The sequence below is a fragment of the Channa argus genome, chromosome 20 (genome assembly GCF_033026475.1).
Source record: "Channa argus isolate prfri chromosome 20, Channa argus male v1.0, whole genome shotgun sequence".
NCBI classification, from domain to species: domain Eukaryota; kingdom Metazoa; phylum Chordata; class Actinopteri; order Anabantiformes; family Channidae; genus Channa; species Channa argus.
In genome coordinates, this window is record NC_090216.1 from 7,097,501 (window position 1) to 7,112,252 (window position 14,752).

The 14,752-nt window shown below is 44.6% G+C and overlaps 1 protein-coding gene across 4 annotated transcripts in view; it reads left to right on the top strand.

Moving 5' to 3' along the window:
• The window catches only part of LOC137105649 (C-terminal-binding protein 2), a 90,062-nt gene that overhangs the window by 55,595 nt on the left and 19,715 nt on the right, over positions 1–14,752 (top strand). The window contains exon 1 of one of the 4 annotated variants that reach the window (XM_067488139.1): positions 9,064–9,844. The exons of the other annotated variants lie outside the window; for them this stretch is intronic. Coding sequence (XP_067344240.1) covers positions 9,823–9,844 — 22 coding nt within the window. The 5' untranslated portion in view covers positions 9,064–9,822. Of the gene's footprint in view, positions 1–9,063; positions 9,845–14,752 lie in introns of those variants that run through there. 4 annotated transcript variants of the gene reach the window in all.

A 14,752-nucleotide genomic window follows, 5' to 3' on the forward strand; every position in this document is an offset into this window, starting at 1 on the left:
CTTATTTGAAGATTAAATGTATTGTAAATTGGATTTAAAATGGCCTGAAAACTCCTAAAGGTCACTGCTAAGTACTGACGGCAAATGAAAAGTGTGAATATGTGACTTTTAATGCTTGGGAGCGTGTGTGTGTGCGCTTGTGTTGTGACACGTTATGATTGGTGAGAAGAATATTCCGGCTATTTCTGGAGAACCCATTGTCATGTTTATTCTACTAGTCTCCTCATCCCGTGGCTGTTTTGTTAACAGGATAGCATCGATGTGTGCTCACTGCTCGAGCTGCTAGAATGGCAGCACTTTGATATAATCTCCCCAATTATCCATCGTCACTTCTGCCGAATATTATTCCGCTCTCCGCTGCAGCTGGGAAAAAGGTTTTGTGCATGTGGAACGGCAACAGCTGCATCCACTATAACAGGCAACTACCTCTGCACACCTCCCCAGTCCTTTTTTCGTCTCTTTCTCTCTCACTCACTCAGTGGTGGGCAGGTCACCCTGAATTATTCATCAGTGTGAAATGAAAAAGCTCATGGATATTGAATATCCCCTCTGAAGTGGTGTCCAACCTTGTGTGTGTGTGTGTGTGTGTGTGTGTGTGTGTGTGTGTGTGTATGTTTTTTTTTTTTCTTCTTTTCCTCCATTTTTTTTTCTCCAGTTGAAAAGAGTAAAGAGCAGCACATCTCATTGCTGGGGTATCTCAAAGGTTAACCGATTGCTTTCCCTTGTGCACATACAGTATTTATTCTTTTCATGGTCTGTGGTCAGCGTGGAGGGGGTGGAGGGGAGAAACAGTGAAACGGAGAGGACGAAGAGTAAAGCTGAGGAAGAGAAGCGATAAAGAGAATAGCAATAAAAAGGTAGAATAGTGATCTATTTTCCCATGAGCATTTAAAGACTCATTCGTCTGACCACCACAGTGGGTGCCCTCGTTGTGTAGCCGCGGCTGATTTGCTAACCTTTCTTGTCGCGTGTTGCGAGGCCTTTACCTCGCTGGATCGAGGGTGCCTTGTGTTCAGCTGCGGTTGTCCCCATCGACCGGTTGTTATTCGTTTCCCATGGGGCCCACTGTGTTCCTCCATTGTCCTCCCGCCTCGTCTTTTGTCCTGCGGTTTGATCTGCGGCCCGTTCGGCAAATCAATGCTACTGGTTGCCATTCATTTAGCTCAGCAGCCAACAAACACAGCGGGGGCTCTCAGAACATCTCGCATGTGAGAACATATAAAACGGGCAGCAAGGATGAGGAAGATTTAAAAAAAACAAAACAAATCCTTCACGCTTCAGAGCTCTGTGTCCCCCTTTTTTTCCTTTTACATCTTTAAAACATTTTAGTCACATTTGAATACTTCTACCATTTGCTGGCATTAGTGTTTTTATTTGTCTAACGAGGAAGCTAAATGTTGTTTCCCTGAAGGACAAAGATTCAAAAGAGCCTCCTTTATGCCAGAGAGCAGATGCTATGATAATGAATAAATAAACAAAATAAAGATTATTCAGCCCCCCCCCCCCCCCCCCCCCCACACACACACACACACACACACACACACACACACACACCATCTGTTTTGTGTGTTGTACATGGACTGTTTTATGCTTTCAGTGATAAGAGAGAACAGTACAGCACTGACCCTGCATTGCTCTCATTGGCCATTATGTTACTACTGCTCCGTACCCTTTCAGTCATTATAGTCCATTTTCTCAATTCCCAATTTCTACTGCAGCATAGACAATTACCCAGGAATCCTTTTAAGAGTATTCCCAAGCTATGCAAAGAGCAAATGTGCCTGCAGGAAGCAGCCAGGGGTTTAACTCGCTAACCTTTTCCAAAACTATTCTTAACAGAGACGTAATGACTGTCAATTGCAGAGTGGAAAGCTATTTTATTTTCCTATGAATAAAACAAATCAAATTATTTGTCTTCCAGGAAACATTTCTGATTTTTTATTTTTTTTCCACTTATTCGAGAACATCCTGTTACCTCGAGGTAACTGCACTTTATCTTTACTAAAGTGTGTTGGCTGATGGTACACAGTATAGGAGGTGGTGTTGTGTTAAGGTGTCAGGTGATCCAGGTGCTGCATTGTGTCACCATACTGCAAACTCCAGTTACAGGGCATTTCAGAGTATTGCGAGTAGTGGGAAAGGGGTCCATTCTGTCAGAGGAAGTGTGGAATATCATCTGAGTAGGTGGGTGTGAGTTTCTTTCCCATGGGCACAGAAGATGAAGGAAGGGGGGGGTTATGATGATGAAAGCAGCTGTAACGCTTTAGCAAAGCGATCTTTAAAAGGCTGTAAGTGGACACCTCATAGTTACCGATGGCTGACTCCTGGTTGACAAGACCCAGCGACCCTGGCATATTTATTCTAATGGAGCACAGCTGGGCTGCAGCTTCCATGGGTTAATAGCCATATGACAGCTTCAGGGGCAAAGTGGGAGGTTTTGTATGTGTGTATGTGTATGTGTGTATGCATGCATTTTATTTACTTTGCACTCTGCGGAGTGGCACACAGGGGCCACACTTGGGAGGGCGGGACTCTTTGCTGCATCTCCACTCTCTCTGCCAGGCCAGATGGCTCCTGTCACTAAGTAAAGAGGAGGAGCGATGGAAGGAAAAAAAAAAGGGGGGGAGCTCTGAGTCGCTCTCAACAGCGCCAGAGTGGCCCGTCCCCAGAGCCACCACATCTGGAGACCACCTGCAGCTGGCTCACCCTGCTTCCTCAGTCCTTATCCCTTTCCGTCTCGCACACACACTCACTTTCTCACTGTGTTTTTCCAGATGGGGGAGGTGGCAGCAGTAGCAGTGGAGTGTTTGGTCCGACTGTGACTTATGCCAATATTTCAGTAACTTCAGTGGGTTTCTGTTATGGGATGGGAAGACGACGAGAAACATGCAACATTGATGTGAAAACGTAGCAAAATATTTTATGACTGCACCAGCCTTGAAGAGTTGTGGATATTGTATTTGTTGTACTGTACCTCAATTTTTTTATTCCCCCTCAAGTAAAAAGGGAGAGTGAGAATGTTCACTTTCTTCTCTTCGCTGTTGCTGCAACTGATCCAGAGGCCACAGGGGGGCCGTTCCTGCCTGGAAAATAAAGCCTGCCTGCCCTCCTTGGCTCCCCGCAAATAAAATACACTCATTTGCATTCCCATGCTGTAATTTAGCGCTCTGCTCTCTCTCTCTCACTCTCTTTCTCTTTCTCTTTGTCTTTCACTATCTCTCTGTCCCTCAACCCTACATCTTTTCAGCCCCGGTACTTGTGGTTCCACAGAGATTGGAACGTGGGAGGGCAAGAGTTAGGGGGAGGCAGAGAAAACAAAAGCAGAGAGGCAGTGTTGACTCGGGGTTGTTATCTGGACCACTGCTGTGTGTGTGTGTGTGTGTGTGTGTCTGTGTCTGTGTGTCTGTGTGTCTGTGTGTCTGTGTGTGTGTGTGTGTGTGTGTGTGTGTGTGTGTGTGTGTGTGTGTGTGTGTGCTCATGCCAGGAGGGGGCTTATTTACCCTGGCTGCTGCTGCTGCCATGGCAGGTGCCTCTCAGTGGATAAACCTGGGCCTCCTAAATAAATATTCGCAATGGGAAAACTTGGTTTACGTCACCAGAAGTCCATTACTGCTCCTTCCTGACCCATCTCATGTCACACAAGAATGTCCAGGGCAGTGACGATCAGCCATTTTACTGATGTGTCACTAAAGAAAGGAGCCATTATCATCATGTGTTGCACTGTGTGCTTCCTCAGAGGTTTAGGCCATTCAGCAAAGTTGCTGAGAGAACAAAACATGACCTTTGGCTAAGTTTATATTACATTATTCATTCGCTGTGTGGGTGGGGTGGGGTGGGTATATGCGGTCTTTTGGCACTGGAATCATTTTTAGGACAATTTAAGTTGAATATTTGATTAGATGTGACATCGGTGAACACATACAGACATCTAAGGGTCATTTTGCTATCGTGAAGCAGGAATGCCTCACGTTTCTGCTGGGGCAGTCGCAGGCACCAGATGTGTTCGTCCCCCCAACTGCAGACCTCTGGAATGCCCAATAATGGCCAACGTGGCAAACGCTGGCCTGTCCGGCCTCCATCGTCCTCTCTTAAGCCTCGCTCCTCCCATCTAGAAATGTTTTAAAGGTTTTAAATTCAATTTTAAAAACCTTTTCAAATAAAATAAATTCTGTATTAAAAATAATAGTGTTTATTGAGTGTGTCAGTATAAGGGTTGCTAAATATGTAACTTAAATACATAAGTGTGTTGTGTGCTATTTTTAACTAAAAATAGTCATAAACAAATAATAACAGTTGGGAACCCATCACCTGCAGGAATAATCTGCCTGGTTGCAACTGCTGCAAAATATAGTTTCATACTCAGATTTGGTCATTTTTCCTTGTGCTGAAAGTTCTATCTATCTGACCCAGCACCTGCTCTCTCCACCCTCTTGTGGATTGTTTCTGCATGTCTGACAATAGTTCAGAATTAAATAAAAAATACAAACAAATGAATCAAAGTAAGTGCAGGTTGTAACTCATCTCAACATTTTAATGCTGGCCTGTTGTGTGTCTTGCTCAAACCCAAGACGGGATGATCTCGTACCCGTACAGGTTGCTAGATGGCTGTAACGCACACCAGACGCAGGCTAACTAGTCCCAACACAGAAATGTAGTCATACTGAGAATTGGAAAATTGATAATAATATCCTTTAAATACCGGAACATACATAGTCAGTTTACATGGATAAACTACTGGGAGCTTAAATTGCAGAAACAGAGAGCTATTTACTACATGCATAAATATCACACATTATTAATATCATTATTATTACTACTGTTAATAAACCATTGTAGCTTTTCTTCAGTCATTCACTAACTAACGTGTGAAACTTGCGTAATGTAGCTGCCCCTTCCTCACGCCCTGCTCTCACCCCTCTGACACAGACCACCGATGTTACAGCAGTGTGACAGGATGCCGTTTGTGCCTGATAAAGAGCCAGCGTTAGGCTCAAGACATTTTGCTCTTTAAAATGAAGCAATGCATTTTTAAAAGGAGAGCACGCAACAACGTTTCGAGTCTCTTCTGAACTGACAGCGCGAAAGACCAAACCTTTTTGTTTTGCATTGACCTAGAAGCGAAAGTAAAATTGTTTTCACCATCATTTTAAGGAGAATTAGAAAGATAAAAATAACATGCTTTTATATGACTCACACCTGCTCTCCACAGTAGGTAAGGGCAGATGGGCAGAAACAATGTCATAGACATCAGTTATGTTTGTGTGTCACGTAAAAAATGAATGATCAAAACACTGTTGATTTTCTTTGTTAACATACAAAATGTAGTGGCAGACAGTGGTTTATTGTTTGCCAGTATTTATTCTTTATGTCCTGTGTTTAGACACCTTTACAAGATTTTTGTGCTGCTCAGACTGCACGATAGTTTTTTGCTTGCTTACAGAAATGCAATATATTGCTATAATAACATATTTAAAACCCCTGTATCATAATTCGTATCATATTGCCAAATTCTTGCAAGTAAACACCCACAGTATATAAAGTGTTGTCTGTAGGGGTCATATGGGCCATCAGACCACTGTTGGAGTCACGTGGTCTGGCGTGCTCTCACATAAACTATAGATATAATACACTTTGAGCCAATGATATATTTACCTGCAACAGGTAAACCTCAGGATGTATACTGCAGCAGAAGCCATAAACACACCACACAGTCCGCCTATACCTCTAATGTACAGTATTCAGAGTTTAACAAGGTATTTACAGCTGACAGAGACAAACATTAACCTCAGTGTACAGCAGTGCTAAGACATCGTGCTGACAGTCGCAGACACACACACACACACACACACACACACATTCACTCATATTCACTCATATTACAACAAAATTGTTTCACTTATATCAGACTTCCACTTAACCTCCAAAGCTATGGAGGAATGGGATTTTGATGGGTGTTCATTACTCCACAGAAGAATCGGCATCAAGTCTAATTCTTTAGATTAACAATATTGTGAGGTCTGTGAACATCTTCTTGGATAAGTACCCTAAAACTTGACTGGAGATCAAACCAAAATTATGTGTATTTGGATACCACTAGGGGTAGGCCTGATTGAGAAAATGTGTTTTTGTAATTTGGGTTAACTGACAGTTTAATTACAGTTTTCCAGAATGTTAAAGTAAATAAAAAGTTAAAAGCTCAAATGATCCAAACAGCAGAAAAAGAACGTCAAAACTGAGTGGAAACATTTCAGTGCAAGAAAAACCACTTTCAAAACTAACAGGGGGATTCTCTGGAATACAGCTGCTCCTGAGCTGAACCCCCTGCCGACCAAAGTTCAGTTCTGAAATGGACGCCTGAACCTCTTGTCATCTCTGAGCGGCAGGTTGTCTTGTTCTACCACTCGCTTTCTTAAAATCCCTTTAAGTGCTTTAGGGGATTTAACAGGCCTCTACATCCAGTGTCCTCTCAGCAGCCAAGTTCCAGCGCTTACAGGAAAAGGGCGCTTACAGTATAATTAGGCTGGTTAAAGAAGAGGGCTCCCACTCATGGGTAAATCCACACGGACTATAAGGGAGACTCGGCCCATTTGTTGGGTCTTCCGGAGTGTGACCCCTGCTCTTGATGTCTCACTGTGCTAAAGGTCAGGTCTTTAAGAAGTCATGCAGCAGGAGGGAGATGTGAGTATAGAGTCTGAACTGTGAATTTCAAATGAAAACTGTGTGGTGTTATGCTTAGAAAGTAAAACTAATTTTTAAATTTATTTATTTATGTATTTATTGCACCAGGTCATAATTGCATCCACTGCTCCCTTAGATTGTGTCCTATTAACTGGGTGTGTGCAGGCACAAATGCTTGCACTCAAAGGCGTGGTTGTGGCTGTGTCTTATGGTGGCAGTGGCTGATGGGCCAACAGATGTAGCCTTCAGTACTAGTTTAGAACCCTGTCTGGCTGCTCCACATCTGAAAGAACAAATATGTGTTTGTGTGGGGAGGAGACCTGCTGTGCCAATCTGTTCTCATTAGCGTTTACTTGCTGAATCTAAACGTGCAACAACATGCACATGCTAGAGTCGGGAGTATATAGCTGTTTGTTTGCACCAGGCCTGTGACGTCACCTGTCCCCCTTGTCCAGTTACCTTTTTCCATTGAGATCTACTCCCTTCTGGTTTCATCAGCTTTTGATTATCAGCCATAGCACCTTCTGGAGAGATTACTCTATGGGAAGCGTGACACGATCAGTCCTCGTGGGCGTTTTGCAAACTTGTGATCACAAGAATTGATGCAAATCCAACCACAATTTTTGGGGGGGGGGTGATTCCCACTAATTTTGGCGCAAGAAATAGTTGAACTTGAAGAATGCTGCCCTCAACCCACGATCTCCACAGCCTTCCTAACCGCTGCGGAAGGGATCTTGTTCGCCTTAAAGTTTGTTCGATGCAGCACTTGTCTTCTAGCTATTCATTGCTTTTTTCCCTGCGATCCTCTGATATCACGGAGATTATGTAGAGGGGACCCTCCAGAGCCTCTGTTACCTTCAGTAACGTATGGACCATGCAGCTGTTTCCACTGGACTTTCATGCTTTTATACAGTTTGATCTGTGGAGTTAGCATCAGTGGCGATTTACAAAATTATGCTGTTCTTTGTAATGGTCTTCCCTCCTTTTCTTTTCCAAACATCAACCTCAACAGAGTAGCTCTGTCTTATGACAAGCTGTGATCTGCCACGTTCCATGTTAACATATTGCTGTCAGTCAGTGCCCCCTCCTCCTGCACATCCTCTAATGTAATTGAAGAGAGAAAGATCAGAGGGGCAGCCGTATCCCCACACTCCATCACGGGTGCCTATATGTCTGCGTGTGTGTGTCTGGCCGGCTGGCAGGAAGTGGGTGCTACTGCCTTTGATGGTCACACTCTCTCAGATGTGTCATTGCTACAGATGGCGTCTCGCCTGACACGAAGTGTCTCTGCTTGTTGGGCTGAGAAACAACAGCCCTGATACTCACCTACAACACACACATACATGTACACACACATAAAAACACTCAAAGTGGATACACACAATTATACTCCACAAAACAGAAAAGTGGCTTCAAACCAAATGGACACATTCGGCCACTTCCTGAGCCAAATTTGCTCGGGCGGTTCCACCTTTCTACTTTACTGTCAGTGATAATCAGTTCTGGCGTGTGACCGTGCCAGGCTCTTTGTCTATTGGTCGCGCCTGTCATGCAGCCGGTGAGGTGTGTTTGTGTGTGTGTGTGTGTGTGTGTGTGTGTGTGTGTGTGTGTGTGTGTGTGTGTGTGTGTGTGTGTGTGTGTGTGTGTGTGTGTGTGTGTGTGTGTGTGTGTGTGTGTCGATGTGCTCTGGTCGCACGGCAGAGTTGCAAGAAGGCTCCAGTTACATTGTTATTCTAAACAGGGTGTTTTCAGCTGCTCATTCAGCAGAGCAATCTGTCAGTTCGCTCCCCACCCTTGTCTTCCCTCCAGGGACCAAACTGTGAACTTAACACACTCGGCTCTGATGGCTTTCCTGATGGTGCGAAAAACAGCCATCTCTACAGCTGTGATGTTATTGCTGGAGTGGCTTGAAAGTTGCATTGTTCCTCTGGTTTAAAGTGTGTGTGCATGCCTGTGTGTTTTCTGAGTGCGTATTGCATATTTGGAGTAAGAGAGTGGAGTGTGTGTGTGTGTGTGTGTGTGTGTGTGTGTAGTCCCATCTCTTCCTTGTAACCTGCAAAATGAAAGGGTGGAGTTAGATTGTGTGTTTTTGTGTTTGTGTGTGGTAAGGGGTGGTGGTGGTGGTGTTGAGGTCTAGATTAAAGTGGAAAAGCACAGGAGCAAACCTAATAAACGGGATAGGGAGGTGAAAAGCTGGGAGTGAACAAATGCAAGAGTGTGTGTGTGTGTGTGTGTGTGTGAGGGGAAAGAGGGGAGAAAGGGGGCAGGCGTTGTTAAAACACTGTGGAGTCCAGATCAGAAATAAAACATAAAAAAGGGGAGAAGAAGAAGAAGGAGGAGGGAAAAAGGGAGGAGGGATTGTGCTCGAGTGTGTTATGTGTGCAGATCCTGTGAAGTGAACGCAGCCAGGGAGTAAATTGTGCAAGCCTAGAGAGCTCAGCTCTGCCAGTTTGAGCTGGCATTTTTGAATTAGATTTTTTTTTTTTTTTTTTTGCTGCAAGATCTTTTTTTCCTGCCCCTCCTGGTTTATTATGAGCTAAGACAAAGGCAAGTGAAAAGAGCTAAAGAGAGAGAGAGAGAGAGAGAGAGAGAAAGAGAGAGAGACGCACAGTGAATAGATGTTGCGCAGCTGACAGCAGAGGAAGCAGCAGAGTTTCCAGCCATCGTGCTCCCTGACTGCAGCCATTTCTTCCTGGGAGATTTAAAAAAAAGGGACAAAAGCGTTCCCCCCCCCCCACCACCTTCTCCAACCCGCTACCATCCGATCACCAGCCTGCACAACCGCTCTGTGTGTGTGTGTGTGTGCGTGTGTGTCCACGCACACAAGGACTGCTGGTGCATTTCTCCCAGCCCTCACAGGCATGGACTGAAGATGATGCAGTCGGGGGCATAGTAAAAGCTTGCGCCGCAACAACCCCTTCCCTTCGCTAACAGGGCCAGACCAAGAGGAGCAAGTCCGGGGAAGGGGGGAGGGGGGGTTAAAGGAGTGGAGGAGGAAGACAACAACAGAGGGGGGGGCACCCTCCTTGGATTACTGTGGAGGGTTATTCACTTCCTTTTTATGTGTTTTTGGCTTTTTTGTCGCTCTTCACTTGCCTCGGTCATCTTCTGTTTTGCTGCAATGCATAGTTTTTAAGCTGAAGAATGTGGAGACAACATTTCCCAGGCAAGCAGCATGTTTCTTGTTTTCTTTTCTGGATGCCTAATAAAGTCTTGCATGTGGGAGGTGGGAGGTAGGTAGGTGGATGGGTAGGAGTGGGGGAGTGTGGATAAGAGCAGGGAGAAGGAGTGTGTGTGGGTGTGTTGTGTGGTTGGTAAAGTAGGCGAGAAGTCCAACAGTGTTGTCATTTCGAGGTCCGCCCGTCCTGTGCTTCTGCTCTTGGCTCAGTGGTTTTGTTTCCTCTGTGGTCTTGGACTTTGAGTGCTCTCTGTAGCTCGGGGCAACGCCAAAGAATAAAAAGGCGGGAAAAAGAGAGGGAGGGGACGGAATGGGAGGACCGGCGTAGTTGTGCCACGGATGCTGTTGACACCCACTTTTGTGCTGTTGTGGAGTGAGCGCCCGGCCCGCCCATGCACACAGAGGGTACCATTTAAAACAGGGGTGCGCTCATTTTTTGGCAGGGGATGGATTGGTGTGGCGGGCAGACGGGTGGTGACAAGGGTGGGGCACTGGCAGCACAGGACAAGTGGCCTTTGTGTGCTACTTTGGGGAAGTAAGGCAGAGAAGTGCAGGGAGGAGGTTGCCAACAAAGGGTTCTTATACCCACCCACCACCCCCGATCCCCGAACACCCAATGCCTGCTTCACCCCCTATTTTTCAGCAGTACAGCTCATGCAGTGACCTTGCACTGTCACAGGCAGATGAACAGTGTGTGTTTATGGCAGGCTTTGTGTGTGTGTGCTTATGAAAGATGGAGGAAAGTAGTAAATGAGTAATTCAGTGTCAGTAACCCAGAAGTACAGACTCTGGCAGGGTGCCACATGAAACTCCAGCAAGAAAAACAAAGTGTTGTTTGACCCAACTGCACATCTGTGCATTATGCCAAGCTTCTCTGTTACTCCACAGTGTAACTCTTGGCCGTTCGCCAAGGTTGTGCGTGGGTTCCTTTTCATTTGTTGCCACATCCATGCATGTGTTGTATTCTTTTTTTCATTTTTTTTTCTTTTCATGCAGATCTCACATTGGCTTTGCAACTCGTGCCTCCACAAGAACATGTCCAGCAAATGAATAGGGTTGAAGTTTGTGGGGATGTTAGTGAAAGTAAATGACGAACTAAAGGTGGTTTAGCTTGCTTACTTTATGTATTTATTTATTTTTTACTATTTGTAAAAATTTATTTACATTTCTTTTTTGAGAAAGTCCCCAAATTCCCCAATTAAATAGATATTTAATTCATTTTGGATATTACATGCATAGATAGCATGCAAGATAACTACTCTCTTGGTCCTGCTGACTTGCACCTTCACACAGTTTACGCATAAATACAGAATGATATCAGGGGTTTTAATTCTTCAACAAATTATATTTGGCCGAGCACAGATGCCAAATTGCAGACAGCACATTTACCAGTCACTGGCCAAATTCGAGTTGGCCTTTGAACAAGTTACTTTTAGAATTATGGTTAATTAGCTACAGCTGATTTAATGTGCTGCCAGGGCTGTTTGCTATTCAAACAGCAAAAAATAGATTTCCGTGAATGATTTCTAGTTTCCTCTTTACCATTAAAATGAAACCTTTATTGTTAGTGAATGGAGCCAATTCTTCAGCCTGGAACCAAATTTAAAGTGAAACCACTATTAGAACTGAACACGCATCTATAGTATAACCCCACTTGCCCACTCCATGGGCATTTACTTCCACCCACACACAGCCTCCTTTTGTTCGAATGGCGGCCTGCGTTAACTCGGGAGGGGATCTGGGTCAGTGTGGCTCTCGGCGGCCCAGTAAATGGCTGTAACTGTTGGCGGTCAGCGGTAGCCCCCACCATGCCTTGTTGTCAAGCTGGGGCCACCTGCAAACAGCAGTTTGGGGTTGCTTGGTAACCAGTGTCCGCAGATGACGACAGTATGGTGACGGGGCTTATCTGATCTCCCATTATCACTAAAGTGACTTCTGCTGCTGGTTTCTCTTCTCTTTTCTCCTCTATTTTCTTTTTTCTCTTCTTCCTGCCTTTCTGACCGCAACACAACTGTGTTTTCCCGTTCCCTTCTGGTACCTCTTCCCCTTCATGGAGGCAACATAACACCAGCCGTAGAGGCCAGCAGTAGGAAGAGACTCCCAGCTCCCTTCACCACATAATGGAAACTCTGGCCTCATCTCCTGGTGCGCTGCACTGCTACATCCTGCTGCCAGACTCTGACTAAGTGTTGCTGGCTCCCGAGCCACAACCTTCAGCTTGGGCCGAGTTCGAGTTCCACAAGTATTTGTCTATGGGAAAGATTAGAATTAAAATGCTGATTATCGAGTGAGATTGAGCAAAACGTGCAAAAGCTTCATCTCGTAAAAGCGAGTAATCTATATCAAGTGGTTTTAAGCCTTTTCACTGGAGACCTACATTTCAAAAATAATTTCCGTAGTGACCTAGTTCTCGTTTTTGATGACTGTTTTGCATTTTAATTGTGAAAACTGTTGTTTAAGGACTGCTAATTGATCTCACCCTTTATTACAGTGACGTAAAAAGGCTTCAGTAACACAATACAGTAACAGGAATGGATAACAAATGAAAACACGCAGGTTTTACAGTAGATGGTTTTTCTGTTAGATGTACATGGCGTACAGAGTAGTACGTGTATGCTTTTAAGGTTACACATTAAGCAGTTTAGTAGGCAGAGGTGTTTTGTTATGTCATCTGAAGGGACACAATAAGCAACATGTTATGATCAGTGGAAAATTATTTCCTATGACTGTAAATTAAATACTGGAGGATTATTTGTCAGACAAAATATGCAACCGCCACCCTGTCACTATTTTGGACATTTCACAGACCAATTAATTAATTGGGGGAAAGGGTCATTTATTGCCTAATTGCTAATGAAGAAAATCATTAGTTGCAGCTAAATCTGACAAAGTACATTATCATTAGACGGACCAAGCGCAGCAGGGTGGGTGTATGTGTGTTAGATGCATTTATTACTTTGGCAGGTAAACCAGCGACAGCAGCTGCCTTCCTCTCTGAAAATGTACTCATCCCAAATCATTACACACACACACACACACACACACACACACACACACACACACACACACACACACACACACACACATTTGCAGCCTGGCAACAGTTTAGCAACAAGCAGAGGAAGTGAGAACACAGAGGAAATGAGAGAGTTTAATTAACTGGAGAGTTAAAATTAAGTGCACGGTGCCTCCTGCAGATCTGCCATGACCCCTTACACTCTGTAGCCCCCTGCCCTCAGTGTGCACATCTGTCGGCATTGGATTCACTGACTGTATGTCTGTATATGTCCTCTCGACTCTGCTTGATTTATGGCTTAGTCTGTAGTCAGCCGGCCAGCAGCTGCTTTAGATGAGGAGCCTGCAGAGAACATGGCAGACCTGCTGAACACCTTTATTTCTGCATGTTGCCCGTGAACGAGCTCTTACAGCGCTGCTAAAACAAAGGGAGCTAAGAGACACAATGGTAGGTGGCTTGTAAAAAGGCCTCACTGAGACTGTAACCGTTTAAATCCCAGCTGAGACCGTACATTTAATGGTGCAACAGGCAAAATCAACATTTCGAGATAGATGCTGATTTTATTATTGCACAAACTGGAGTTCAGAAAACCCGTCTGCAAACAGATAAACTAGTTGAGAAGTGCTAGTCCGCGGGCTTAACACTCATTTCATCTACAATTTGAGCTGCAAATCATGGGTGAAATTGGTGAAAAGCTTAAAGTACATCACTCTCGATCTGTGGTATCTTCAGTAGGTGCAGCTGTAAAATCTAATAAAACTGACAGTTTTCAGTAGCAGCTGAACACCACCACCACCACAGACGCCATATTTAACAGATTTAAATAGATGAAATAAAATTGTTGATAATTATATACATCATTAGATTATTCTCAATGTGAAAACCACAGGTATGCAGTCGTGCATTACCACAGGAAGGAACGGTGAGAGATGTGCCGTGAACTCGATGTGTGCTGCTGACAGACCCACTGGCTCTGGTTGAGACTGGTTTGATGTACATGCTGTCAATTTACCACAGGGGGAGTGTTGCCTGTCACCTCCCTACTTCCATAGCCCGAATACATGATCTCCTTTCCATCAAAATCAGCAGAGTGTGAATCAATCTGTCACACCCGAGGACACACACACACACACACACACACACACACACACACTCGCTAATACACACTCCGGGTCCTAGAAAGACAGAGTGATGGTGAAGGAAAGGAAATGATAGAAAAGGGAGACAAGGAATGGCAGCTGAGGTGAAAGGATGACAGAGCAGGGAGGGGCAGTTATCAGTAAAAGACAGCTGATGAATTATAGGAGGTGAGGTAGAGAAGAAATTTACATAAAGAGATAGATAAAGAAAGGAGAAGCAGATACATGGTGAGAAACAAGATATACACACATCAGTAGGAAGGAGGAGCTGTCAGGAGATTCTATCGTATAGGAAGAGATGTGGGAAAATATAACGCTGCAGAGGATACGGTGAAATGTAGCAGAGGAAGAGTCTGCGAGAGTAAGAGACTGAAAGGTCAGACAGACAGAGAGAAACCCGGCGGATGATTCATGGAGTTCAGTCTGTCTAACTTGAGCCTGAGGGTCCGCTACAGCCTGCTAGCCGCTTATCTCCCTCACTGCCTCACCTACACACCCACTGCTGTCTGTAATCCGTTACATACAGATTATTATCCAACCGCTGGCTTAGACGAAGGAAGGAGAGAGTTTACAGGTGTTTTGTGGAAGTCAAGGACAGTCTTGCATGCAGCTCACCCTGCAATGCTTCAAACCGTTTATCTGATTTTCCCCTTAAAGGAAAGGAATCTGTGTGATGTGGAGAACGGGGCTTGTAATGCAAATCCCAAGCTTTGTAGCCTCTTTCATATTTGTTTGTTTATT